Raw genomic sequence first — 27,370 nt, forward strand, 5'->3', positions numbered from 1 at the left:
CAGGGCCGTCCCGCAGGCTGGCCCCGCTCCTTCCCCAGCCTCACGAGGTGCCTGTCAGCTGCGCTGTCAGAAAGAACCGGGAAGCCCAGGCAGGCGTCAAGCGACCGCGACTCGGCACCACCGCAGCGTCCGCACCTGTAAAGCGGTCATGCTGAGGGCACCCACCTACCTAGAGATCGCGAGGACCAGGGACAGCATCTCCTGCACGGCTGCCGGCTGCCGCTTCTCCCTCTACGCTTCCAGGCTGCCCCTACGGCCAGGGAACCTCTGCAGAAAAAGGCCCGGGAAGAGACAGAGGCCCAGGACGCACGGCTGAAGGTTCCGCCCAGCTCCAAAATTCTGGGCTGTTTTTCACAGAGATCCACAGTTTGGGAGGAAAATGTCTTTGTCTGAGATGGGGCTGATCAGATAACTACCTCCCGGGCGGTGGAGAAAGGCCGAGAAGCCAAGGGCCGGGAAAGCGCTTTCCCATCTACAGCGCGCTTGCAAAGAGCTGGTTTATTTTTTTAAAAAGTCGTTGCTGTGGGAAAGCCGCAAAGAGGTCGGGCCAGCTCCACGGCAGCCCAGCCACCGGGATGCGCCTCAGCCTCAGCCGTCGTCTCGGGGCCGCGCCGGCGAGCGACCGAGGAAGCTCCCCGACGCCCTGCGCGCCCACGGGCGTCCCAAACGAGAGACGCTCGACCGCGCGCGCCGGCTTCCCGCCCAGCCTCCAGCCTGTGGCGCGTGCGCCCCCTGGCGGCGCCGTCGGGCCACGTTTAGGACGACCAACGGCCGAGCGGGCGTTTCCTCAAATGAGCATGCGCAGGCCCCACCTGCCGATCTTCTCCCGCCCACAGAGCCTTTCCAGCCAATCAAAGAGCCCCAGAGCCGCCCACCCTTGGGGCTTGGGGGCGGGGCGTTTAATCTTAGCCAATGACAGAAGATATTCGTTCTTCCGCCACACTCGCGCGTTGAAAAGGGGGGTGGGGCTAGGAGGCGATTTCCTTAGCAAGATGGCGGCGAGCGGCGTCAGTCGGGCAGCCGCCGCGGCCGGCACCTCGGTGAAGCCCATTTTCAGTCGGGACATGAACGAGGCCAAGCGGAGGGTGCGCGAGCTCTACCGCGCCTGGTACCGGGAGGTGCCGAACACTGGTGAGAGGCAGCGGCGCACGCGGGGCCCCGGAGGCAGCCCAAGGTCGCAGCCGTCCCGGCCTCCGATTTCTCCCGGGCCGAGCCGAGGTCACCAGCTTGGGCAGAGGCGACTCCGCGTGCTTCAGGGCAGGAGGGTCACTCGAGTCTTGGTGGACCCGACCTGGCGGCGGCGCCGGAGTCACATCAGCCCTTCCCAGCGTCCGTCCCGCGCTTCTAGGCGCCCTCGGCGCTTTGGCTTCTAGGATTCCCGTAATTCTTACCGAAACCCCGGGAGGGAGAGCAGGGACTGTCAGTGACATACTCATTTTATAGGGGAGGCAACTGAGGCACCGAGAGGCCAAATGACGCTCACAAGGCCCAGAGCTAGCCTGTGGTGGGTCTGGAACCCCACGTCAACTCTAGAGTTCCAGAACATACTTACAGATGCCCATAGGTTGTATAACCCAAGTGGCTGTAGGATTTGAGCGATCATCTGGTTCCCACATCCCCACCAAAAAGAGAAACTGAAGCAGAGAAGGGAAGTGACTTTCCCAAGGTCATCCGTAAATCAGGAGTGCCTTTACACCCCTGCAGGCGAGATGTCCTCCCCCTCTCTCCAGTCTCCCACGCCTTGCCCCCGATATTCTACCTGCCCCTAGTTTTCCTTAGGAACTCCTCCCCCTGCCCCCTGCTGGCTTGCCTGCTGCTTCCTCAGAACCCCTGCCTCCACTGAGATGTCAGAGAACCAGTCTGTTAACCTGAAGGATTAAGATATCAGCTCCCCGGGTGCAGAGCCTGTGTTTTTTCTTATCTTGGCATCCCCGGTAGTGCTGCCTAGTGCACCTGATGAAAGAGGGGTTGGGGAAAGTGCCGTCTAAACTGTCAAGGGCAGTACCACTGTCAGGGACTGTTTTGTTGATTTAGCGTGCTTCAGTGTAGACCATCACTGCTAGTCTGAGGGAAGGTTTTTTTTTTTTAAAGGAAGGTTAGCCCTGAGCTAACATCCGTTGCCAATCCTCCTCTTTTTGCTGAGGAAGACTGGCCCTGAGTTAACATCCGTGCCCGTCTTCCTCTACTTTATATGTGGGACACCTGCTGCGGCATGGCTTGCCAAGCGGTGCCATGTCCGCACCCGGAATCCTAGCAGACAAGCCTGAACCCCGGGCCACCGAAACAGAGTGTGCGAACTTAAGCGCTGTGCCAGTGTTTTTAAGTGATCTGGAGCACCATAGCACCCATCAGGGCTGCCACTGCCCTGCCTGTGTGTGAGAAGCCGTAAAATGTGGTGATTATATAGACTTGCCTCCACGCCCTGCACTTACTAGCTGTGTGACCATAGACAAATTATTTCATCTCACTGTGCCTCAGTTTCCTCATCTGTAAAATGGGGATAATAATAGTACCTTCTTCAGAGGGTTACCTGTTAAGTAGATTAATAGATCTAAAGTGCTTAGGCGAGGGCCTGGCACTTAGTCAGGCGCTCATTAAATGTGGGCTGCTACTGTTGTTTTTATTGTTGTTATCATTGTCATTCTTATTTATAGGGCTTACCCTAGCAGTAGCCTCCTTGTAGACCCCAGTTCTTTGATGTGTGGGAACTGTGTCTGCTCCACAGTGTCCCTGTCCTCAAGCTGCCTTTTTGAGAGGCTGCTGATGACCAGAACTCAAACCCACAGGATGCTAGACAGGGAGACTTAAGTGAACCGCTGGGTCAGACACTGCAAATTCAAATGCCTTCGGAGGACGGGTGGGGGAGTGCGTATTCAAATTCAGATGTTTAAAACATAATGTTTGCCTAGCAGAATGCTTCTGTGAGTGCCCAGAACCCTTTCTTGTTGCAGGGAGGAGCAGGAGGTGGGGAACAAGGCCCAGATGCGGGAAGAGCAGTGTGTGAAGGGGAAAAATCAATGGCTGAGTTGAGGATAGAACACAAGTATCCACTGTCAGGACCCATCTCTTTCTAAACCATCCGCTCCCAGAACCTTCCTTCAAATACTATTTGAGAAGATAATCCCAGAGTCAGAGGTTCCTGGGAGGAGGAGGAGAAGGCCAGGGGTTACAGGAGGAGCCTAGAGAGCAGGAAAAAAGGGAGTCAGTGGGGTGGTACACCCTTATAGGAAGGATCACTGATCTATAGCTGGTCACTTGCTCAGACCTCTGTCTACACTGGTGCCTTGCTATCCACAATTGGGACTCCAGCTGGGGAACCAAACCAAGAATTGGGAATAAGTAATAGTATTGATAATAACTAACATTTATTGAAATGCACACACATGGCCCAGCACTATGCTAAATACTTTACATTACCTTACTTTAGAGTAGGCTCTGATTGTTCCCTGTCTTACAGATGAGAAAACTGAGCCTCATGAACTTGTCTCATGTCACACTGTTAGTAAGTAGAAGAGCCGGACTTCAGAGGCTGTCCAGCTGTTACCCCTCACTCTTATCTCCTGCTGTAATTTTCCCTGAATCTCACAGAACCCAGTTCTGCTGCACATGTGGGGCAGAGTGCCCTTTGCCCGGATGGTGGCAGCCTTGGCGTGGGAGCACAGGGAGAAACCACCGTTGAATCCTTCCTTTGAAAAAATATTACATGCTGCTTGCTGGTTACAACATAGCAGGAGACTTTGTATAGAAACTGTTCATTCATTTAATTTCCATGTCATCGAGTACCGCTTGGACTATAGGATCAGTGCTAGGTGCCTAGAGAGACACAAAAATGAATAAAACACAATTCTGCCTTCAAGAGTCTTATGGTCTAGTCAGGAAGATAGGCATATAACCAGATCATTAAAACCCAAAATATAACAGAGGTATGGGAAATAAGTGCTGAAATTTTTAATAGTTAACATTTGTATCAACGTTTAATGTTTACCAGATGTTGTCACTAGAATTTCACCTCATTCCTGTGAAGGTTATTTTCTATTTTTTAGATGAGGGAACAGGCTGAAGAGGCTGTACCCCAGACAAGGTCATAGTTCATAATGGTGTGGAGACCTTACCCCGTCTTTGCCCCTCGATCTCATTCTCTTTTCCATTATACCATGCTGCCTTCCCATCTAGGGATCTCCCAGTGCCTGGTATGAATGCTACCAAAATGAACTGGAGCCAAGAGCTGAGACCATATCAATGTCGACTTTCCTAATCTGTCAGGGCCTTCCTGACTCAGAAAAGCCTTAACAGTAACTTTGGAAGAACACACAGAGACCGTGGTAGTCACCTTCATCCAAAAGGGGCACTTCCGTATTTTCCTTTTGAGTGTCTCAGATTTTTTCAAATTGAAAGTTAAATATTCAGGAATGTCTGAGTTGAGGAAGGACAGTTAGAATTGATTTAAGCAGTGTTTCTCAGCAGCAGCGTTTGTGCTGGGTAAGTGTTGTGGGGGCTGTCCTGTGCGTAGTAGGATGTTTACCAACATCCCTGGCTTCTACCCACTACCTGCCAGTAGCACTCTCCCCCTAGTTGTGACAACCAAAAATGCCTCCAGATGTCACCAAATGTTCCGGGGGAGGGGTGCAAAATCACCACTGGTTTGAGAGACACCAATTTAGTCCAAAGAACAATTCAGCAGCTATAGCTTAGACTGTTACTTTTTGCATGCCCACAGCCTTTCTCACTGGTGGAGGGGTGTGTTCAGGGGGTTAGGATGAGAGGGGGAAGCCTAGGACAAAGCTGTGGAATTTGTCTCTCCGGAGACAAGGGTTCTTAACCTTGGAAGATGGGCATTCAGGGATCTGTGAACTGACATCATAAGCCCCACTGCCTGTGAAAATTTTCCTGAGAAGATTCGTACACCCAGTGCCCTGGTGTGTGGCTCAGGGCATGAGGAAGGGGAGCGATGGGCACCAGCTCCCTGAGTATGCCTAGAGGCACCTTGTTTTTTCCTCCCAAGGTTGGGCAGGCATCTAATATAAAAATGCAGGAAAAGGAAGCACTGATAGCAAGGAAGATTCCCCATATTCCTTTCCTTAAAAGAGCACCAACTGTAAATTTAAAAAAACAATAAGCAACCTGGATTCCCGGCCCGTGTTTGCCAGGGACCGGTAGTGGTGACTTAAGGCAAGTCCCCAGGGTGCGCTAGCCCTCACTCCCCCACACGGTAAGATTCTAAATTCTAGGATCCGTATTAGTTTGCATTTGTTTTTATGTCTGTCTTACTGTCCCTTTGCTCTTTTCTAAAATTCCTAATATGATGCTGACTGTAGTGTTTAACAGCTAGCTCTCTGGAGGGAACCCTAGATTGATAACATTTACCATTTTCCATGGTGTAAATACTCCCACCACGGTTGATTTTAAGCTACCAAAGTGAAGTCCGCAAAGGCAGATTTGGGAACAGATGTGTATCATTGGCTCGCCATGAGAGCCTACTCCAGACACCACAGAATCCTGAGCTCTTTCTGGTGGGAGTGATCCTCTGTCCTCTCTGTTACGCCTTCCCTACAAAGCTGGGATGCACTTCCCCTTTTAGATTGCTGCTGTTGCTGGTTCCCTGGTCGGATGAGAAACATTGTCGTCTTTGCGGCAGCACAGTATTTCCCTCAGCAGAAGCTTTGGTTCTCTATCACTGTCACTAAGTTATGAATATAATTAAAGATTCTAGCTTTATTGTTGAATAGCCCTAAATAGTGGTTTCAGAGCTGGTTGTGGTCGTTCTATAGACCAGAGTGGACGTCTTACAGGAATGGCCACAACACAAGGTATCCTCACCAGATGGGCAGCCTGGTCTCCTTCCTCCCACAGTGCTCACGCTGTCCCCTCAACCTAGTGTGCCCGTCCTCCTGTCTGTATTCCACCTAGCACACAAGGCCCTGTTCATGCCCTTGCTGTCATCAGCAATCCACTGAAGGCTCAGTGCCAGGGATGGGAATACGAATGACTAAAACCTCATCTTCAAAGGACATCCATATGCCTCATCTGAAGGCCCAGGGCACTGTTTCAGGCACCTACTTCATCGGGGATTGCTGAATATTATGATTTTATGTTTGCATTCATGGATGGCTATCCCTCCAACAGACTTTAAGACCTAGGAAGCTTTAAGACAGGAGCTACATCTTAAATTCTCTCCTTCCCCCGAGTAACCTAACATGGTAGTCATTGCTCCTGCATCGAAGCCTTCCCTGCCGGCACAGATCCTCAGCAGTCTCCCTCAACTGTAAATTTGTGTGGTGCACAGACCCATATCAGTTTACGTTCATTTCAACCCCATCATCTTTTGCCACTTGTTCCATATAATAATAATGCTACTGTATTGAGAGCTTTATTCCCTGCCAGGTACCATGCTAAGGATTTTGCATTCTCTCATAGAATCCTCACAACAGCTCTGGTGTTATATGTACTGTTATCATCCTCATTTCACTCATAAATAAATGCACTCAGGCACAGAGAACTTAACATACACAGGATTATAGCTGATAAATGACAGAGCTGGGATCTGAACCCTTGAACTCTGAAACTCTGCTATCCTGCCTCTTCACTGCAGTGGTCTTGTCTCCCCAAACAAAATGTCAGCTCCTTGAGAGCACATACCACGTCTCATGCTTCTTTGCATCGTCAAGCGCCTAGCTTAGGGTCAGGCTAATATTTGGTGAATGGAATGAATGGGCAACCTGTACCTGTTCAATGAATATCCAGTGACTCAATGTTGAAGAAACATGCTTTAACCATGTAATTTCTACCCTGAATCATGTTTTCTCTCTAGTGCATTTGTTCCAGCTAGACATCTCTGTGAAACAGGGACGGGATAAAGTCCGAGAAATGTTTATGAAGAATGCCCATGTCATGGACCCCAGGGTAGTTGATCTTCTGGTCATTAAGGTAAGTGACTCTCCCTGACCCACTTAAAAGAGCAGCCAACTTGTCTGGAGCTTTTCAGTCTTCCCAGATGAACACTTTGTCTCCAGGTTTAAAAAGCAACTACTGGATCAGCAACAGTTGCATAGTGTTTCAAAAGAACAGTTGAACTTGGAAGTTATCACCTGGTTAAATAGATGATAAGATTGTTCAAGGGAGAATCCATTGCAGCTTGTATTTTATAACTTAAAAAGATATGGGGAGGAAAATTTGAACTCTTCTTGAACCCCATCTCTGGAAGTTACTGCTTCACCTGGTTGCCAGCTGACAGCTAGAAGAGGCAGGCCAGTTGACTGAGTCCTGCATAAATGGGGTCAAATCCTAGGCCTGATTCTGTCTCTCTGGTCAGTCATGTTAGCATCAATGGGAGCTTCAGCATGGACCAGTAAGTAACATGATAGAAACATTATGCAAAAACATAAGCCAGTCAGATTAGGCGTTCATGGCACAGGGGCCTGTTGACCTGGTAGTCTCTCCTCTTAGGACCAGTTAGCCACAGAGTTAAACAATATATCTCATTTTCCAGATGCAGAAACTGTGTTCTAGACAGAGTACGTTACTTGCCACCCAAGGTCACTCAACAAGTCAGTGCCAGAGCAGAGAATAGAATGCTGGCCTTCGGTGTTGTATTCCTTCTACTTGACCACGTTAATGAATGACCTCTCCCGTCACTTTTGCAGGGAAAGATGGAACTGGAGGAAACGATTAAAGTGTGGAAGCAGCGGACACATATTATGCGGTTCTTCCATGAAACAGAAGCACCAAGGCCAAAGGACTTCCTGTCCAAGTTTTATGTTGGCCATGACCCGTGAAGTCACTCAATGGAAAGGTGCATGTTGATATTTAAATACTTTAGAGCACAAATAAACAATATATGATGGTCATATACTCACGATAGAATTCCATTGGTGAACCAAGGGGAAGCTGTTTTGCAGTCTCTCTCCCTTTTTGCCTGAACAAGTCGGGTCTTGGTATACACACCAGCTGTTCTTTCCCTTTTCCTGAAGTGTGGTGTTTCCTGTAAATTAGATTGGATTCTCTTTCTCAGAGCCTTGCATGTCTGTAAACAGGAAGGATGAGGCCATCTGCTCAGAAACTGTCATCCTGGGTGTGAGGCTGGATGACTTCGTTCATTCAGCTGTGTTTCTCCAGCCTCCAGGATGGGACAGCTTGGTGTCACAGCACAGGTCATCCAACATCAGTCAGCTCTTGCTGTTGGAGAGGGATCAGAGTAGCACTAAGGCACAGAAGTAGAGCTGACAAGCTGGGCTCTTTTACCCTGGGTTCTGAAGAAAACGGCTGTTCAGAGGTCTAGCCGGTCTATTTGCAACAAGCACCAGCCCTTCACATGAAATTAACTTCCTCCTCAATTAGGCACCCTGCTAGGGACTCAGCTGTTCAGTGCACACACGGAACAGAAATATTCCTACTGTTTTTGCAAGTTCGGGGGTAGCTCTAAAGTGACAGGAGAATAAATGTGAAGCCAGGTTAAAGAACTCATCTCCGTTTGCTTTGGATGGTAGTCTTCTCTGCTTCTTCCCTGGGCAGTCTGAATGCTGGACAAAAGGGTCAGTATCTATGGGTACAAGCACCCTGAGGATTCCCAAATTTTTCACTGCCAACAACCCCTTTATTATCTTTTCCTCTAAGGAAGGCAGGTTTTGAAAGAATCATTCTAATAATGGTATTTCTCAAGTAGTTTTAAACTAAGAATCAAAGCCCCTTAGGATTAGCATGTGACAATTAGGCAGTGTTACTCAACACAAAAAAAGTTTGACTTTATTGAGAGAAAACGGTTTCTGTTGCGCTTTTGTAAATAATGAAAATAGGTCCCAGGCCCCCATGATTATGGATTCATAGGGGCCTAGAGATCCTGGATTGTAAATCAAAGGCCTGTATGTTCGGCTGAGAGAGAAAGGACAGCAGAGACAAGAAACTGCAAATAGAGCCTGCTCTTATTAAGAAACTTCAGCCATCGCTTAGTCATACAGAGCTGATGTTTATTCATAATCTGATTGTGCTCGGTGGACAGCACATCGCAGGGAACCTCCTAGAGCCTGGGGATCTGGGCTGTGGTCACAGACCATGCAGGAGGCTTCACTGGAGTCGGGAGGCTGAGGGCTTTCCCTGGACTCTTCTGCTGATAGGGGAGGAGGGGAGGCTGTGAGCATCACCGTTTCTTAGTTAAGGTAGGGTTTTCTCCTTGCTGTACTTCCTGCATACCCTGTAAGAAAGGAAAGCAGCAGTGAATTGGGCAATAGAGCACTCATGTATCCACATACCAAAAGAGAATTCCACAGAGTGCTTCTCCCAAATGTGAGGGGAGAGGCAGTTTTGAGGACGTTTGATTATTCATTCATATATTTCCTGAGCATACACCACAGACCAAGCGCTGGGAACCCAAGGGTGCAAAGTACATGTTCCCTGCCACCAAGAAGCTCATAGTCTAGTGGAGTTTAGGGTGTGTGTATGTGTTTAAGTACACAATGCTGAGTGTCACAAGAGAGGTACTGGTCAGAGGAAGGAGCAGTCACTTTCAAATTAAGGAATGCGGGAAGACTTCATCAAAGACAATGAAGAATTGATGGAAATAAGACAGGGGCTGGGAAACAGGCTTCCAAGTGAGAGGAACAATGAGCCAATGCTTGGGAGAAGAAATGGTCAATACTGGGGACAGGTGTGTGGTTGCGAATACAGATGAGGCTAGAATAACAGGTGTGACCAGATCAGGGCAAGCCCTGAATGCCAGGCTAAGGAGTCAGGAGTGTCCTTACCCATGACAATAATGCAGCCACGCAGCACATAGCACCAGAAGTCAATACAAGGAAGCGGAATGGGACAGGCAGTGGGGGAAGGGTTTGTGAGCAGTATAGGAACCAGGCTGCAGTGCTCATGTATAGGCCGTACTGGTACAGAGCTTGGTAACCAGAGCTGACCATAGTGAGGATCTGCAGTTCCCAAATTTCAATGTGGAGCACTGAAATGAAGCTGTTTGTGGTGGGTATGTAAGGCATATTGTCAAGAAAATTTGTGGGTTGAGAGACTGAGGGTACGTAAAGGGCAACTGAAAAGGCTGGCTGGGATCCAGCCTAGTTGGAAGAGATCCCAGTGATTTGTAAGTAAGACTGTTTCCTTCATCCAACAGAGAGAAAAGGCAAAATAAAAACATTGGCCTCTAAGTGAGTCAATTATTAAAGATCTGAGCTGCTGTTTCAAGTGTCCAAATGCTGCTACCAGGCCAAACTACATCACACCTCAGATGTTCCACCCCCCTTTCTGCTCGTCCATGTAGGGGGAAAAGCAGGTCTTACCTGTTAGTCATCGTCATCATCGTCCTCTGGGACAAAAATGTCATGCTCCTCAAGTAGAGCAGCAAAGTTCTTGCTAATGAGCGTCCCAACATAGAGAAAAGGGATCACGATGGAGAACACACGGAGGAGGCCGAAGGACATCTGCAGGGGGTCAGAGCAATGGCTGTGAGCTCCGGGCCCGAATCTAGCAGGACCACAGAAGGCCCAGCCCTCCTAGGGGCATTGCCTCCTGTGGATCCCAGACCCATCATAAGCAACTTCACTTTAAAGTCCTTGGAAAAAATCAAAGCAAAAAAAATAAATAGAAGAGATGAAGTGATTGTGGCCATCAAAGTAGATACTGGAAAGAAAAGTATTAGGCACTCCGGACATCTAAAAATTTGGGGACAATCTGGTAATTACAGATACCTACAATCAAACAGGTGAGAAAGTACTCAGAGAGCTTGACTCTGGAAATAGAGTTCAGCTCCACTTGAAACACTAAACACATGAAAATGGATCACAGAAAGATGCACCATGAAGGGATATTCCATACAGTTCTTTAACAGGTTCCCTGATGCCTGAGAAATTTTATTTCACCACATTAAAATTTAGAAACAGGCGTGTTTTGAAAAGTGAGCATGTCTTTACACTAAAAGACTAGCTATTTAGATGGACTAGGGGAGTTCAGTACAAGCTTAACATCTCTCGTGTTTCCTGGAGTGTCAAGAAAAAAAAAGTTCAGCTATGCCTTTTTATAAGGCAGCTCTTCCCCCAACATGGACCCTGCACCTTCCTGCTTCTTGCTTTGAAACAACCCCGAACTCACTTTATATGAGCTAACATAGGCCAGACTAGCTTTAAAAGAATTTATTTTTGTTTTTTAATTTCCACACAGCCCTGGAGTCAACAAACTTTTGCTGGGTATAAGGGACTGTTTCCACTTAGAAAAAACCAAGGATACTGATGGCATGTGATAGCATTCAGTGGTGGAAAAAATAGGATCTGGTGGGGGTTGTACCAGCAAGAACCCTGGATTCCAGGACCCAACTCAGCTAGTAGCTTTGGACACTGGCTTCACTGCTCTGGCCCGATTCTTCATTTGTAAAAACAGTGATTGTAATAATTCCCTGCAGACTTCTCAGGACTGCAAGTCACATGAATTGAATACTAGGTCAAAACTCATAAAAAGATAAGGCCCGTCCTACGTATCCTTTGTTTATAAAGTCCTTTCACAATTCGTTATTTCATCCCATCGACGGGGCAGAGAGGTTACGTGACCTGTCCGTATTAGATGCAAAAAGCCGAGACTTCTGGCTCCGGGGAACTAGGGCCCCGCGCTCCTCACGATCAGCTAGTGCGGAATGCCGTCTTTCTCGGCTCTTCCCCCCATCTTCTGTCTCCAAGCACCCAGCTCAACTCCGGGATCTCTGCCGGCCATTCCCTCCCATCTGTCAAAATTAGCCGCGTATCAGCGCAAAACTTTGTCCTTGATCCGCCTTCCGGTCTAAAGAGGTCGTATTATTGGCCTGTGCTCCTGTCAATCAGCGTCGACACCCGCACACTCCCCACAATGATTGGCCTCGGCCCCTTCGCCCCGCCTCCAGGCAGACACTCACTTTCACCGGTTTGGGCAAAATGGCGCCGCTGCGAGTAACGATGACTGACCTCCACGGCACCAGGGTCCGACCTGGACCGCCTCGTCCTGCGGAGACCTCTCCACCTTTCCTCCAGTTCGGTCCGCTCCTCAAAGCCCCACATCGGACGGGCGCCAACGCCAGCCAGCGAGCCGCTCCGGACGCCATCTCCCAGCTCCGCCCCTAAACCGGACTCCCGGACCCCACCGACCGGCCCCGGTGACGCCCTCGGGAAGAACGCCGCCCCAAGCCTCGCGAGGCTTTCGGCAGCAGACGGGAGGCCCAGCCTCCCACTTGCGCAGTGCTCCTAGTTCCCGTTGCGGTGGGAAAGAGGCATTTGTCTCTGGCCCGACGTGGTGACGTCACGAGGATGACGCCGACGCCCCCGTTCCGCCCTCATTCTGGGCGCGGGGCGGGGCCGTCAGCCAGCATCTTGTGGGTAAACCGCACGGATTTCTGTCTTTGTTCCCCAGGCAGGGCCGCCAGGCTGAGCAGCCCTCAGGAGACAGTTGAAATAAATTTGAGGAACCAAAGTGAGTAATAAAAAAAAAACTTAGTGTTTTAATCGTATAAAAAACACAGTGACAGTAAGAAAGATAAAAGTCTGGAGTGTCTGCGTATAAAATAAGGTGCCGTGAGCTGTGGGCTGGTCTGGGCTCTGCTCTATGGACCCAGCCAATTTGCCTCCCGAAACAATCAGAAAAGAAAACACTTGGCCCCAGGCTGGTGAGCGTAGCAATGAGAGGGTCTTGGGAGGTACACACTGGGTGACAGGCAGAACTGTGAACGAGTTCCCAGGGGGTTTCAGGAGCAGAACACCTCTTTGGGAGCCCAATCAAGAGAGAATAGTTCATCACAGGGTACCAGGAATCCTGTGCCCAAGCTCCTGGAATGCCCAAGACTGGGAACCAAAGTAACAAACTGGCTTTCCCAGGGAAAGCCACACTGCCTCCGCACCTTTTCTTTAGCTTCCCACTTGGCAGCCCTAGGAGCTGGCTGCTGAGGACAAGGTGTAAGGATTTCTGCTGATATATAAAAGCTACCAGCCCCTCCTGGGGCAACATCCAGCACCATCTGTTGACAGGGCAGCCAGGGAGAGAGTATGGGGGCCCCAACACTTTCTGAGCAGAATAAATCCCTCTGTATTGGATGAAGGCCCTCTCCCTCCAAAAGGCCCTTCCCAAACTGCAGAGTGGGGGGTCCCATCCCCCCCCTGCATGAGTGTAATCCCTTCCACCACTCAGAAAGAGCTGGGCCCCAGAAATCCCCATGACACAAAAAAATCCACTTTCTCTGACAAGGTCAGTCCCTCGAGTCAACAATGCAGCCAGCTTCCAGTATTTAAATGCACACAAGAATCGCCATGTTGGAAATTATGGCTGTACAGTTTGGTGTGTAGGTGAAAGGGTGACTTGTGGCCATGAAATATTTCCCCACTCCCTCCATTTCATTAATATCTTCTGAGAGAGGGGCACTCCAGCGCAGAGTGAGGAGACGTGGGTCGTACTTTGTGGCTGCTGAGCGAGCCACCTTTCCTCTCTGGGCCTCAGGAAGTAAAGGGGTTGGAAGCAATGACTCCTCAGTCCCCTCCAGGCACGAGGGTGGGTCTGGCACCTGGAGAAAGCCAGAAAAAGCAGGAAGGAGGGAACCACCCCTTAAAAAAGCAACTTTGGAAATGCATAAACATTAAACTTCTGAAAAAGCACTAGCCCTGGTGTCCTGACCAGCAGGACGAAGGCAGAATCCAAAGGGCCCAGGCTCAGGGCCTATCCTGTCCCTCACGTTCTGGCCGGCTCCCCTGGGCCCTCTGCAGCCACGCCCGCCTCAGCTCCATGATCTCTTGGCCGTACCAGTCGTGCAGGGTAGAGAAGCAAGAGGTCTCAGGGGACACAGGACTCTGTCCCCTGCCTAGGAGGAGGTTGGCAGGGCCCTGCAACTCCCACTCAGCCAAGCCCCGCCCTACTGGCCTGCTGCCCCCTTCTTCAACCAAGCCGGTGGGACTGCAATCCCTGGAGAGAGTGTGGCCGTTCTCCAGGCCCGGAGACCAGCGGTCAGGAGCCTGGGGCTTACAGCGGCTAGTAACAGCCTTCCAGGACGAGCGGCGATGCAAGGCCAGGCTCTGACGGGCATCACGCAACTGGCTCTCCAGCTCGCGCACCACCAGGCGCATGTAGCCAAAACTTGCCCGAGACAGCGCCTTCACCCATGCCTCCTGGGCCGCGGGCCCATCTGCCGCGAGCAGGTGTGGGCGCACACCAGGGGCGTCGAAGCGGATGGCAAAGGCAAACTCCTCAGGCACCGGGGCCTCAGCCAGCTCCACCGTGCAGCCCTCCAGCACCACCAGGCTCAGCGGGGCCCGGCCCTCTCGACTCTCGAAGGAAAACAGCAGGTTGCCCTTGAGGACAAACCAACATCTTCGGCCAGTGCCACTGGGGGTGGGTGGAGTCCCTGGCCCCCCCCAAGTACGCAGGAAGCCCACGTGGTCTGCTGGGGAGTCACTCAGTGCATAGTGGGCCACACTCCTCTCGTTTAGCTTCATGGCTTCTGTAAGAACTGTGAGGTGAGAGAGGTGGCCGCAGATCAGAGAGGGAGGCAGCTCCTGTGCCTGTGGGGAAAAAAGTGCTGGCTCTGGAGGAGACCTGGGCCCCAGTGCTGTAGCATGGACTCACTTGCTGTGTGCCCTGAGGCTCTCAGGGTCTCCATCTGTGAAATGGGCTGGTCTCCCCTGCCTTTTCTCTCAAAGAGTTGTTGTGAGGGTCATGCAAAAAACGGGACATGAGAGGACTCAGAGAAAAGGATACTGTGATTGGATCTGACCAGGAGGTATGGCAGGACTTTGACGCGGCTTGTAATATCAAAAGAAACAGGCCCCAGCTGAGCTGAAATGGACCCCAAACCCACAGAAACCATTTTGCTTAAACCATCCCTTAATCTGGGGGGCCCTTAGCTCCAACCCTGAGTCCAAATACCTCGGGTTTCCAAGACCCTCCTGGGCCCCTGCTGGCCTCTCATTTGCTAATGGCACAGGTATCCTTTAGTAAAAATCTGCAGCCTTCGGGGCCAGATGGGGGGGGGGGGGGGGCAGGCCTGCCTCACTCCTCCATCAGTCGGTGGCTCAGTTGGGGACCTGCTCAGTAAACAAGAGTGTGGCACAAACACAGGACATAGCTGAGTAGGACCAACCTCAACCACTAAATGTCGGTGTCCCACAGATCATAAGTGGCACCTAATCTAACTGTCCTCCTGACTCATGGAAAACTGAGCAGTGAAAGTGAACTGCTCAAGCTCACACGGCCAGTGAGAAGCAGAGCTGGGTCTCCTGATTCCCTCACATATTCTGGGGGCAAGTCTTGGCAGTGACCCACTTACCAGCGAAGCTTGCTGGGCAGGGGCCTCTCTTGTTTGGCCACTCAGCTCAACCCTCTGACCACGTGGTTCCCTGGACACCTGCAAAACAATTCTCAAACTCAGTCAACCCATCCTAAACGATGAGAACTAGTCAGTCTCTGGGGCCCAGTGAAACCACTACCGCCTCCAGGAAGCCTTCTCTGACCCCTGATAATCCCCTCCACCCACCCAGCCAGGCCAGGCTCCTACGAGCAACTTTAGGTGCTGGATCCCATTGTCTTGGGCATCAGTCACTCTTCAGGCCTCAGCTCCCAGCCGCCTGAGGCCAGGTCAGAGTTAAGTGCCCTCATATCTTCCTGCTCTTCCCTCCCAGCACTTGTCAAACTGTTACTTGTGGGTTTTAAGGCACCTAATCTGAGGCCTGTCCTAATCACTATATTAAGATGGCCCTAATCACCAAGGGGCCCCATCTTAGATGACACAAATAGCAGCATGCACTTCTGTCTCATTTCCTTCATCTCGCAAGGATCTCCTCTGTGTTTACAGCGTTGTCCCTAACCCCAGAATTTGGAGGGCGGGATCGACATTGGGCGGGATCGCCTTGGCTCCAGGTATAACCCCAATATCCAGCCCCTGCACGGCTGGCGGATGCCCTCAGGAAGTATGTGTTGAAATAACTAATACGACAGTGGACAAAACAAAGTCTCTCCCTCCTGGAGCCTACGTTCCAGCGGGGAAGACACACTATAAACAAACAGACAAAAATGATTATAAATGAATTTTAAAAATTAATAAATAACGGAAGGACCAGTAATGATGAGGATGTGGGGAGAAACAAGCAGGGTCCTGGGATGGGGGAGGGGCCACTCCAGACCGGGGCGGGGGGGGGGGGGGGGGGGGGCGGGGAGGAGGAGACCACAGATGTTTGTTGCAGGAGTGGCCTAGTCTCCAGTCCCGGGCCCCGCACCGGGCACGGAAAGGGGGTCAGAGCCCGCAGAGCTGTCCCCCTCCCCCGCCGCGTGCCTGGGGAAGGGCGCCCCCCCCCAAGCCCTCCTAGGGGTGCGAGGCCCAGACCGCACACCCGGCGGGAGGCCGGTGCACCGCGTCTTTGCGGATCCTTTGGCTGGAGGAGCAGCGGGCTGGCGCGTGGGCCCCTGACCCGCCATCGCCCTGAAACAGGGGTCGCCTCACCGGGAACTCCCCGGGGTGCGGCTGCCGCCTCGGTTTCCCCGTCGGCGCAGTGGGGCTGTCCTCGCGGGCCACGCCTTCCCCGGGCCGCCTCCTCCCAAGCCCGCCCGGCCGCTCTCACCTCTGTGCCGCTGAGCGCGCCGCCGCCCGGGAGGGGGCCCCCCCGGGGGGCTGAGGCCGCGTCCCGGGCCGATCCCGGCTCCCGACCCCGCGCCTCCGCCCGAGCGCGAACGTGGCGGCGGGAGCCCGGAGACCCCGCCCCTCCCCGCCCAGAGCTCGCCGGGCCTGGGATCCGCGAAACCGCCCCCTGATCCACGCGGGAGGGAAACTGAGGCCCGAGAGACCGGGACCTGCCTGAGCCACAGAGCTGGTCGCGGGCGGGCGGCCTCGAACCCGGCGCCACACCTCAGCCCGACCGCGGATCTCGAAGCCAGCACCCCGCCCCGAGAACTCGGAGTCCTTTTCTTCTCCCCTCCATTCCCCCTCTCCCCGCCCGGCCCACTTCTCCCACAGAGCCAAGCCTGGGACGGCCTCGGCCCCGGGCGCCTCCTCTGGGCGGGCTCCTACCCAGCCCGCGAGGCCCAGCCGCGCTTCCCGGCTACCCGCCCAGGCCCCTGGGGTCGGCCCGCTTATCCCTTCTAGTTCCACCGCTCGCGCGGGCCTGCATCCCACCCGCGGCCCCCGGCTCTGCCTGCTTTCGGTCCACGGGCCGGCCTGCGCTGAAGGCTGCGGCAGACACGACCAAAGAAGCCGGTGAGCTCAGAACGCCTGCCCACGAACTTGTTGGTCCCCAGCTCAGAGCTTTTGCCCCTGCAGCTCTTGCAGCCCAGACCGCTCTTCCTTCTCACCCCTACTCCTCACCTCTGACACCTCAGGGCGCCTTCGCATCAGTCAGGTCTCGACACAAATGTCCCCTCTCTGCCTGTGCATGTAAGTAGCCTACCCTCAGGTCTCCACGGCATCCCTGGGTTATATTTTCATTATAGCACTAACCACTACAGAAAATTTCCCCACACTCATACTTTTTTGCCTGTTTATTATCTGTCTCTCCTGCTAAATTTTATTCGATTAATAATATAAACCATAATAAATGTGTTAGAAGGTAATTAATGGCATGGAAAATGTAGAGCGGGGTAAGGAAGATTCGGAATTGTGGGAGTGGGGAGGTTGCAATTTTAAATAGAATGGTCAAGTAGGCCTCACTGCGAAGATGACATTTGAGAAATCCTGGAAGGAAATGAGGGAGGCCAGTCATGCCAACATCTAGAAGGAGAGCACTCCAGGCAGAGGGAACAGCTAGTGCAATGGCCCTGAGGCCTGTTGTGTTTGAGGAACTGCAAGGAGGCCAGTGTTGCCCGGCACTGGTGAGGAGGGGGAGAGCAGTCGGAGATGGGGTCAAAATGTGTGGGGCGGGACTTTGCGAATGTGTGAGGGCTGTTAACTCCAGCTGATGAACAGCCATCACAGGGTCTTGAGTGAGGCGTGACCTGAGCTATGTTTTAAAGGATTAATTCCTCTGGCTACTGTGGAGAGAATAAATGTTAAGTGGAAGCAGACCATTGAGGAGGCTGCTGCAATAATCCAGGGGAGCTGTGGTGGCAGCTGGGAGAGCCTTGAGAGGTGGCCAGAATCAGGGTGGGTTTTGAAGGCAGAGAGTGCAAAGTTTGCGGAGAGATTGCATGTGGAGAGTGAGGGAAAGAGGAGGTAAGGAGGACCCCAGGGCTTTCGCTTGAGCACCTGGAAGGAGAGATGCCATTACCTGAAATATGGAAGGTGGCAGGTGTTCGGTTTGGGGCCCATTATGTTTAAGATGCCCAGCGGCCATCCAAGTGAAGGGGCCAAGAATAAAGTGTTTGGCGCCTAGTAGTTGCTCAATCAATTTTTGATGCATGAAAGAGGGAAAGGCATATGCAAAGTGTCTGGACGAGCATAACTGGTGGCCGGAGTCTCAGGTTGGGGAGGAGAGCCTCCTGGCTTTGCAAGAGATGTGCCCTCCACCTGGTTTGCTCTCTTCCCCTTCCTCCCGTGGTGTCTATTCATCTTCCGCTGCCGTTTTCAAGCGGTTACTATGACCCATGCTTCAGGGCATTCTCATTTCCTCTTAGCAAAGCCCGCAGCGGGTATCACGCCCCAGCTATTCATTGAGCGTCTACAGTGTGCCAGGTACTATCCTCGCCCTCAGGGCCCCGCGGAGGTGAAAGGTCTAGCCCCGCGGCGCGGCGCGGCGCTGCGGGTGGACACCGGGTCCCTAAGCCCTCTCCTCTCGCGCCCGCTCCTCTCGCGCCCGCCTCGGGAGCGCGCAGAGCGGGAGCCCCAAGGGGGCGGGGCTCTGAGAGGTTCGGAGGGCGCCTGGGGCCCCTGGAGGGCGGGACACGTCGTTGCTAGGGGAATCTGATAGGCTCCGCGGGGAGACGTGGGCCGCCGCCAGGCCCCGCCCCCCGGAACGCGGTAGTGGAATCAGGCGAACACAGCGATCTGCGGCTCCGGAGGCCGCAGGAGGTGCTGGGTGCCAGAGCCATAGAAGGTGTAAGTGCCGCGGGCGGGGTGCTCTGGGGGATCCCCGCGCTGGCGCGCTGGGTCTGCCGTCCTTGGGGGCCGGGGGCAGCAACCCAGACCCGGTGGGAGTCCGAAGCCTGGTCCCGGTCCGGCGCCTCCCCTCGTCCGGGGCGTCCTTGAGCCGGTCGCCGACTCTCTCTGGCCATGGCGCAGCAGAGGGCAGCCCTTGGGCTCTCGGGGCTCCCAGCCCCGCAGAGGGGGTGAGATCTGAAATCCAAGATACCTTATTTAGTATTTCTGAAGGAAGAACCTAGGCTCCGGGAAGTGATGGCTGAGAGAGAGGGTAGGGGTAGTGAGCGCAGCTTGCGGACTGAGTGTGGGATCCACGCCCAAGATTAAGGGCATCAGGCCTAGCTAGTCAGCAGTGACCCCAGTGCTTTTCTAACGTTCCTTAGCTTCCAAAGCCCAACATACAAAGCTGATGAAAGCGGAGCAGATCTGGTCAGATCCTAAGACGCTGAGTCCAGAGCAATGTTGCTGAAGACAGGTACCTACACGGGTGGGGATGGCTTTGGGAGGGTAGTTGGGGGTGGGAGTTACCTGGAGGAAGCTCCAGCCTTCTGGTGTCTGGGCCTCCTTCTCTGATGTGGGTATGTGGGGAGACATGTTCCTCTTATTCTTGGAGCTGGACCGGGAAAGGAGAAGGAGATGTTCCCCACCCAGGAATCAGTTCCCCTCCAGAGGCCTCTTCCTCTCTCACCCCCTCCTCCCCAAAAGTGCAGAGGCCCTATCTTACGAGCCGAGAACAGCCCTGTGAAGTCGGTATAGTAACTCTGTTTTACAGATAAGAGAACCCAGGCCCAAGAGGGAAAGGGCTCACCCAGGTGAGCTGGCTGGGTGCAGGTCCAACCTGGCTGAACTCTTAAGCCCTTCTGAGGCCTTTTGGGGGGTCTGTGGTGGAAAGCAAAGAGCCCTGGATGGGACTCGGGAGACCTGGAGTCTGGCCACAGTGTACTGTCAAGTTCTATGAATGGAGTGAGGGGAGCTGGTCAGGGTGTAGAAAGGATATGACCCCAGATGTTAGTTTTTGTTAATTCCAGCACCTCTGTGGCAACAGGAATTGGAGACCCAGGGCTCAAACACATCGCCCTACCCCGTGCACCATCTGCCCACTCAGCGCACTATAGGAGCCAGCAGTTGCAGGAAGAACCAATTCTGCCTTAAGCCCAGAAGTCTGGTTCCCTTAATATACGCAAGCTGGCAGCCTCTGCAAGGCAGAGCAGCGTGCGGATGGGGTGCGGTGAGGGCCAGGGCTATGGGAGCCACTCAAAGCCATCCCCTCAGTCCCTCCTGCAGTGCTCTTGCTGGCCCTGGTGGACCACGTGCTGCTGCTGGAGAATGGGCTCCTTCAGAAGCCACCCATGGGCTGGCTGGCCTGGGAACGCTTCCGCTGCAACATTGACTGTGATGAGGACCCGAAGAACTGCATCAGGTAAGGTCTGCACTGCCTGACAAGCCTTGCCCAGGGCCCTGCAGTGTGGGGGCAGAGAGTGGAGAGTCAGCTAGAAGAGAGGGCAGGGTCAGAACCCACCCATCCCAGAAAGACTGCAGCCACAGGTGACTTTTGGGACATCTGACATTCAGCCTCATGACCTGCTTGGGGCCCCTGTGGAGCCTATCAGATCTGTGAGGCAAGGACCCTGTGGTTGACGCAACCTTGATATATTCAAAAGGAGATAACTGTTAAGGCCAGGCCAGACTCCATATGCTACCTGTGGTCCAGTCCTGCCCCTTGGCCTGGGGGCCAGACCACTCCTTTCACTCCGCTCTCCTTAGGGCTCATGACACAATCCCTGGTGTCATTTACACTTGTTACCTGGCTTAGTTCAGCTGACAGCAAGGCCATGGTTCTTATAGCCTGGATTCACAGAGCATCTGAGAAGCTCTCAGGAAGGGGGGAGGAGTGAGGGCCATGCCGGGCCACTGAGCTGCCCCATCCCCTGCCCCTCGCCAGTGAGCGACTCTTCATGGAGATGGCTGACCGACTAGCACAGGATGGATGGCGGGACCTGGGCTACACATACCTTAACATCGATGACTGCTGGATTGGTGGGCGAGATGCCAAAGGCCGCCTGGTGCCTGATCCCAAGCGTTTCCCCAACGGCATTGACTTCCTGGCTGACTATGTGAGCTCCATCCCAGCCCTGCCCCTTGGCCTGGGGGCCAGACCACTCTTTCCACGCCATCCTGCTTAGGGCTCATTTCCACAATCCCTGCTTGAGAACTCACAGTCTGGTGGGGAAAACAGATAAATGAGCAGCTATTTTGGCTCATTGTGGTGGGTGAGAGCCAAGAAGGGCATCTTATCCAGCCTGGGATTTCAGGAAGCTTCTCTGGAGGAGGCAGTTCTTGGACTGATACCAGAGAGATGGCATTTGAGGCAAAGGAGATGACAGAAGCAAAGGCCTAGAGGCAAGAAACAGCCCATGGGAGGTGTGTGTGTTGGAGGGAGAGGAAGGACCGTAGTTGGCAGAGGCCAGGGAAGCAAGCTGAGACCCTTTCCTTTGGTTGTTGGGAAGCCATTGAGGGTTTTAGTGGGGCCTGGTCAGATGTGCCTGTGAGGCAGCTCCCTGAGGGTCCTGCCTGAGCCCACTGTGTCCTCGATGCCCCACAGGCACACTCCCTGGGCCTAAAGCTGGGCATCTACTCGGACCTGGGCAACTTCACCTGCATGGGTTACCCAGGCACCACGCTAGACAAGGTGGTCCAGGATGCTCAAACCTTCGCCGAGTGGAAGGTGGACATGCTGAAGCTGGATGGCTGCTTCTCGACCCCCGAAGAACGGGCCAAGGGTGGGTCCCACAGCTGGCTGGGGGCCATCAGGTAGACAGGAAGAGGTAGCCATGGAAGACCCACCAGTGCCCACCTGGCTGAGCTTGTCTGTCTTTGGGCCCTAGGCTGTAGTGTTTCCCAATTCCCCTCTTCCAGGGGCTGGAGGGACCTTGGCTCCCAGGCTCCCTAAAGATGGGTTGGCACCATGCCCCACCCAGGAAGCGTTTGTGGCTCTGGGTACAGGGGCAGGCACCTCCTCTTTGTAGCCCCAGTTTCCTCACATTTGGTGGGAGAAGGTTTGGGCTGGGGCCTCAGATTTCCTCCTGTACCTCCTTGGTCCTGAAACATGGGAGTTGGACTTCTCCAGGGTACCCCAAGATGGCTGCTGCCCTGAATGCCACAGGCCGTCCCATCGCCTTCTCCTGCAGCTGGCCAGCCTATGAAGGGGGCCTCCCCCCCCAGGTAAGCCATTCTGTGCACACCTGGCACTGCTCCCACCAGGCCTCCTTGCCTCCTGCACAGTCAGGGCTGCACTCACCACAGTAGCCCACGTGCTGATTCGTAGAGCTAGAGAGAGGATCCTAAGTACCCTAGGGGGGCCTCAGCCAGCCCAGGGTCTTAGAAGAGGAGACACTTGTCAGGTGGGCGAAGGGGTTGGCATCCAAGTCAGGGGAACCACAAGTGATGTGCTGACACCATCCAGCAAGTCGTCAGAATCCTGGGTTGTACCGAGTGGGCAAGGAGATCCAGAAGGCTGGTGAGTCCAGGCAAGTGGGGCCAAGCCTCTGAGGGCCTTGTGGGTCCTCTCAGCCTCTCAGCATCTCAGACACTAGAAGGGTGGGATCAGACTTGCAGATCTGAGGGAGGATGGTGGCAAGTGGTGGGACTCTCGCTGAGAGAACATGGGGGAAGATGTGAGGTAGGGATGCTGTGGATACACCAGCCCAGGCCCATAGCCTGGGCTTGATCCCAGCTGACATGAGAGGGCAGGGTAGGCTTCTGGCATCAGCACGCATGGAGGGGAGGCCTGGGCAGCCCCAGAAGAGGGCTACTCTCTCTGAGGCCTTCCTCATCCTTTGGTCAAGGAACAAGCTCAGGACCTGTTCTCTTCCTCCCCCTTCCCCACCCTCTGTGTCTCCTGCTGAGCCTCCCCAGGCCCTGTGCGGGCTTCTGGGCAGCAGGGTGTGACTCTGGTACTGGACTCTGCCTTCCGCCAACATCCAGGTGAACTACAGTCTGCTGGCAGACATCTGCAACCTCTGGCGCAACTATGACGACATCCAGGACTCTTGGATGAGCGTGCTCTCCATCCTGAACTGGTTTGTGGAGCACCAGGACATACTGCAGCCAGTGGCGGGCCCTGGACACTGGAATGACCCAGACATGGTACCAGCATGGAGGGGGATGTCCCAAAGCCCACATCCATGACAGAGCTGCTCCCCGCTGCCCTGTGCTCTCTTCCAAGAGGCTCACTGCCAGGTTCTAGATCAGCGTCTCTGAAACGTGTCCTTGAACTAGCTGGAGTAGACTTGCCTTGGGAGCTTTTTTACAGTTCTGTTCCCAGGGCCCCACGCTCACCTTTGGGATCAGAATGTTGGGGGAAGGCCTGGGAATGCCCATTGTTAACAGACTTCCCAGGCAGTTCTGATGTTCCTTGAAACTTGAGAACTCGGTCTGTAGTGACTCGTGTGAGATGTTATTCCTCTGCAGGGTGAAGCTCGTGAATATTCCACACTCTCTTGCTGTTGCCCTCCTACACTGCCCTCACCCCGTTTGCCTCTGGCCCTTCTTTCAATGCCCTGCACCCTGCTACCCTCCCGCAGAGTCTCCGCAGGCGCAACTCACCCCATGTACCTACCTCATTCATAGCCCTGGGGACTTAACATTTTTTGCAGTTTATCTTAGAGTTTTATAGCTATCTCTTCACTTAGTCAACAAGCCTTTTACTACCAGTGATGATTAGAATAATTACAAATCCTAGGCCAGATGGAGGGTTGCCTGGAGAAACAGAAATTGGCCTGCTTTAGAGTTCTAGCTCTGCCACAGACCTTGGGCAAGTGACTCCGTTTTTTCTGTTCCTCAGTTTTGTCAATTGGAAAATGAGACTAATAATAATAGTACCTTATATAGGGTTGTTTTAAGGGTTAAATGGGTGACCCTTTAAAATTCTTGACACAGTTTGGGATATTTTCAGTGCTTAGTAAAACTGGTGTCACTAAGTATGTAGCCGTGTTGCATTAGCAGTAATCGTTTGTGGCCCATCTGTGGATTGGTTGCCTTTGGGTCACAAGCCCCCATTGGTCCAGTCAGCTGTGGTTAGGGCTCATGTAGGGCTCATGGCAGGAGCAGACACTCTGTCCAGGTCTGGTTTCCTACCGTTGCCACCCTGGGTGTATTTCTTGACTTGTGTCTTCCAGTTTATAAACGCTTTTGGTAACAAGATCCCATTGGATCATGTGACGGGGCCAGAGCATATTATCACCCCCTTCTTGGTAAATAAAAAGTTGAGGCTCAGATGGCAAGTGACTCAACCCACCCCAAGGCCACACCAGGGGGAATGTTGTTTGCCAACCAGGCCCCACATATGGTCATCTTCCCCCATCTCCATTTTCTCTTGCCTCCATCTTCTCGGCTCTAAGTTTAGGGTTGGTCCTCGTGCCTACCTTGGAAGAGGGCAGAGCTCACTGCTCCTCTCCTCTGCCCCTAGCTGCTCGTTGGGAACTATGGCCTCAGCTTTGAGCAAGCCCAGTCTCAGATGGCCCTTTGGACGGTGCTGGCAGCCCCCCTTTTCATGTCCACGGACCTGCGTACCATCTCTGCCCAGAACATGGACATTCTGCAGAATCCACTCATGATCAAAATCAACCAGGATCCCTTAGGCATCCAGGGACGCAGGATTCTCATGGTACTGGGATGTGGGAGGAGGGAAGGGGAGGCTGAGGGACTGGGCTCCCCTGAGAACACGGTTGCAAAGTTTGAGCCAAGCCTGGAGGTCACCGTCGGGGGAGGCTGCTGGGCCTCTGAAATCTGCTCAAGCCCACCACCTCGTGGCATTCAGTCAAGGACTCTACAGGGACCTGTTCCAACTGTCCCTCACTTGCCTAGGTGAGAGCAGGACAGCTCATGGAATTTGGCCACACAAGTGCACATGGGAACAGCGAGGCCCCTCAGTTTGGAAGCACAAGACTTCTGCACACATCTGTAATGTCTGGCAGAGAACTAGAGCTTCCCTCCAGAGTTTAGTTGTTTGATCCAAGGAATACAATGACTACTACTACTAGCATCTGCTATCTATTGAGCACCTACTGTGTACTGGGCATTCCAGTACATTTTCTCAGAAGGTAGATACTCCTTCCCTGTTTTACAAATGAGGAAACAGACTTGAGGAGTCTAAGTAACTTTAGCTCACGCTCACACCATTGATAACTGGTACCACAGGACTTGACTCCAACAGTGTTGTGTCAAAGCGTGTGCTCTTTGCACAGATCTTTGCCTTTCTAGTAAAAAGAAATCCATCTACACAACTATAGAAGGCACCTGTGGAATAGGTGATACCCAGAGGAGGTAACTAATCCCTGCCTGATGGTGGAGCCAGGAGCTCAGGGCAGTGTTCATCGTGCCCGCTGGCCAGTGCCCTTCACTCCAGCACCAGCAGCTTCCACGTCTACCCCTCCTATTATCCTATGAACTTTCTAAGGCAGGACCTCATGCAGCAGCTGTCTCTGTGTCGTAGCATGAGGCCTGGCATCTGCTGGCATCAGGGAGCGTCTGCTGAGTTGGGGAAGGAAGGAAAGAAGGGTTAGATAAGTTGGGGTGCTGAAGGGCTATGGTATCACCCCCCAAGCTTCTGCATGGCTCAAAGGAGGACTGGGAAGGGGGACGTCAGGGCCCGCCTGAGCAGGGACCCCAGCCGGTATCCATCTTCCATGCCCAGGAGAAATCCCACATTGAAGTGTTCATGCGGCCTCTGGCCAATGAGGCCAGCGCCTTAGTCTTCTTCAGCCGCAGGACGGATATGCCTTATCGCTACCATTCCTCCCTCGCCCATCTCAACTTCACCGGCTCCAACGTGTATGAGGTGAGTGCCCTGCTGCCTGCAGGGCTTCGGGTTTCCCTGGGAGGGCATTGCTGAGGCTGGTCCTCACTCACACATGGCCTCCCTAAGCCGTGGGCCTCGGTCCTCTGGCAGGCATGGGCACTGAGGGCTGTGGCTGTTCTCTGCACGGATGTTTTCAAGCTGTGCAAACAGAACTGTGTATAAATGAGTCCCATGCTCTGAGGCCGTGTTCTCTTCCTCGTTGGTCAGTCCTTGCTGGCTCATTCCTCAGGTTCTCTTGGGCTGGGGCTTTGGCCACTGTCTGTGTTTGGGCATCTGTTGGCTTTGCCAGTGGAGAAATAATGGGAGATTCAGGGCTCCCACTTCTGTCTGGAGGCTCAGCACAGACAGGCCAAAGTCCAGGCTTTTACGTCCTCTGAGGGGTCTCTGCACTAATTCTTATGGTGGCATTGGTGATGTCCCTCCCCACTGCAGGCCCAGAACGTCTACATGGGTGACATCATCAGTGGCCTCCGGGCTGAAACCAACTTCACAGTGGTCATCAACCCTTCCGGGGTGGTGATGTGGTACCTGTATCCGGTGAGGAAGCTGGGGATGCCCCAGCAATGAGAAGCGGGACAAGTGACAGGCTGTGGTGGCATCACTGAGCCCAGACCATGGAGCCTTGGCATGCCGAGGGCCAGTAGGTGGGGTTATCTGCTACACAGCCCTACTTGTCGACCTGACCCCATCAGACCCAAAAAGCAATTTCAGGGCCAAGATCCACGTCCAGCCCAAGTGTGAACCCTCTTGGAAACTTGTCTTGGGGCAACTCCTGTAGCCTTCCTGCCTCTGCCTCCTCTGCATAGCCCCACAGGTGTTGCTGAACAACTCAGCCAGCCTCCTGAGCCCCCACAGGCAGGGGCGCTGATAGCCATCAGGACTCCAGCCTCTGACCTTCTTTTTGTTGACTCTGAAATCAGAATCCGGAATTTTTCTTAGAATTAGGAGTGGAGATCTGCTCTCTTGTCAGGAACTCCCATGAACTGTGTGATTGGCTTCCTGCCCAGAGAAGGCCTTGCAGGCTAACACCACCTGGGAGTGATCTTGGCTCCCTCGGGTCACCAATAAAGCTGTTCTTTAGTCAAGTAGTTGTAATATGGACCTGGGCCCATGGGCATCTTCAGTTAGGGACTCTGGGTGGCAGTACACAGGGTGCTGGTTTCAAATCTCGCCTTACATGGAAGATGTATAGCATCTTCTGGTCCCTCATTTTCCAAAGCAACCTGCAGATTGTACTTCTAGACATGCCAGACTTGCCTCATGCTGGGGAGCCATCCCTGCTTTGCCCAACACAGTGGTAGTGGTGGTGAAACACAGTGAGGCAGAGCAGTGATATTCCCAGGCCCTTCCTCACCCCATTCCGATGTTACGGGGTCTGCTGACCACTATCCCCTCGCACCAGCCCCCCTGCTGCACAGTGAAAGGCCCTGATCTGCTGAGGAACTTGGCATTGCTGTCTTAGGCGCCTTTCAGCTCATCTCCCCTTTCTGACAGGGCTTCATTCAGTGGCGCCCTGGGGC

General features: G+C 53.3%; 4 protein-coding genes across 15 annotated transcripts; 2 read left to right on the forward strand and 2 right to left on the reverse strand.

The window, feature by feature from the left end:
* Positions 1-943: 943 nt before the first annotated feature.
* NDUFA6 (NADH:ubiquinone oxidoreductase subunit A6) lies at positions 944-7,848 on the forward strand. Its single transcript, XM_014868422.3, has 3 exons — positions 944-1,131; positions 6,809-6,924; positions 7,641-7,848. The coding sequence occupies exons 1-3, from the start codon at positions 993-995 to the stop codon at positions 7,770-7,772; spliced, it is 387 nt and encodes a 128-aa protein (XP_014723908.1). The 5' UTR covers positions 944-992; the 3' UTR covers positions 7,773-7,848.
* A 1,091-nt stretch (positions 7,849-8,939) lies between these two features.
* On the reverse strand, positions 8,940-12,262 carry SMDT1 (single-pass membrane protein with aspartate rich tail 1). Its single transcript, XM_014868423.3, has 3 exons — positions 11,870-12,262; positions 10,272-10,412; positions 8,940-9,184 (listed from the first exon to the last, which is right to left on the reverse strand). The coding sequence occupies exons 1-2, from the start codon at positions 12,053-12,055 to the stop codon at positions 10,275-10,277; spliced, it is 324 nt and encodes a 107-aa protein (XP_014723909.1). The 5' UTR covers positions 12,056-12,262; the 3' UTR covers positions 8,940-9,184; positions 10,272-10,274.
* Positions 12,263-12,426: 164 nt separating this feature from the next.
* PHETA2 (PH domain containing endocytic trafficking adaptor 2) lies at positions 12,427-16,916 on the reverse strand. Of its 6 annotated transcripts, none has more exons than XM_014868420.3 (3): positions 16,778-16,916; positions 15,257-15,334; positions 12,427-14,440 (listed from the first exon to the last, which is right to left on the reverse strand). In XM_014868420.3, the coding sequence occupies exon 3, from the start codon at positions 14,424-14,426 to the stop codon at positions 13,647-13,649; it is 780 nt and encodes a 259-aa protein (XP_014723906.1). In that variant the 5' UTR covers positions 14,427-14,440; positions 15,257-15,334; positions 16,778-16,916; the 3' UTR covers positions 12,427-13,646. The 6 variants fall into 6 exon arrangements, with proteins under 6 accessions (XP_014723906.1, XP_014723907.1, XP_044634548.1 ...); XM_014868421.3 differs by having other exon boundaries at positions 12,427-14,492; positions 16,778-16,910; XM_044778613.2 differs by lacking the exon at positions 16,778-16,916 and adding an exon at positions 16,545-16,770 and having other exon boundaries at positions 12,427-14,492.
* Positions 16,917-17,036: 120 nt separating this feature from the next.
* Positions 17,037-26,935, forward strand: NAGA (alpha-N-acetylgalactosaminidase). Of its 7 annotated transcripts, XM_070506797.1 has the most exons (11): positions 17,037-17,176; positions 17,299-17,353; positions 19,375-19,466; positions 20,264-20,411; positions 20,934-21,105; positions 21,594-21,771; positions 22,119-22,213; positions 22,976-23,137; positions 24,459-24,656; positions 25,686-25,829; positions 26,283-26,935. In XM_070506797.1, exons 3-11 carry the CDS (start codon positions 19,451-19,453, stop codon positions 26,415-26,417), a joined length of 1,248 nt encoding a protein of 415 aa, XP_070362898.1. In that variant the 5' UTR covers positions 17,037-17,176; positions 17,299-17,353; positions 19,375-19,450; the 3' UTR covers positions 26,418-26,935. The 7 variants fall into 7 exon arrangements, with proteins under 7 accessions (XP_070362898.1, XP_044634505.2, XP_044634526.2 ...); XM_044778570.2 differs by lacking the exon at positions 17,299-17,353 and having other exon boundaries at positions 17,038-17,176; XM_044778591.2 differs by lacking the exon at positions 17,299-17,353 and having other exon boundaries at positions 17,038-17,176; positions 20,276-20,411.
* The last annotated feature ends 435 nt before the right edge of the window (positions 26,936-27,370 follow it).

This window comes from Equus asinus, chromosome 4 (assembly GCF_041296235.1).
Source record: "Equus asinus isolate D_3611 breed Donkey chromosome 4, EquAss-T2T_v2, whole genome shotgun sequence".
Taxonomy (NCBI): Eukaryota; Metazoa; Chordata; class Mammalia; order Perissodactyla; family Equidae; genus Equus; species Equus asinus.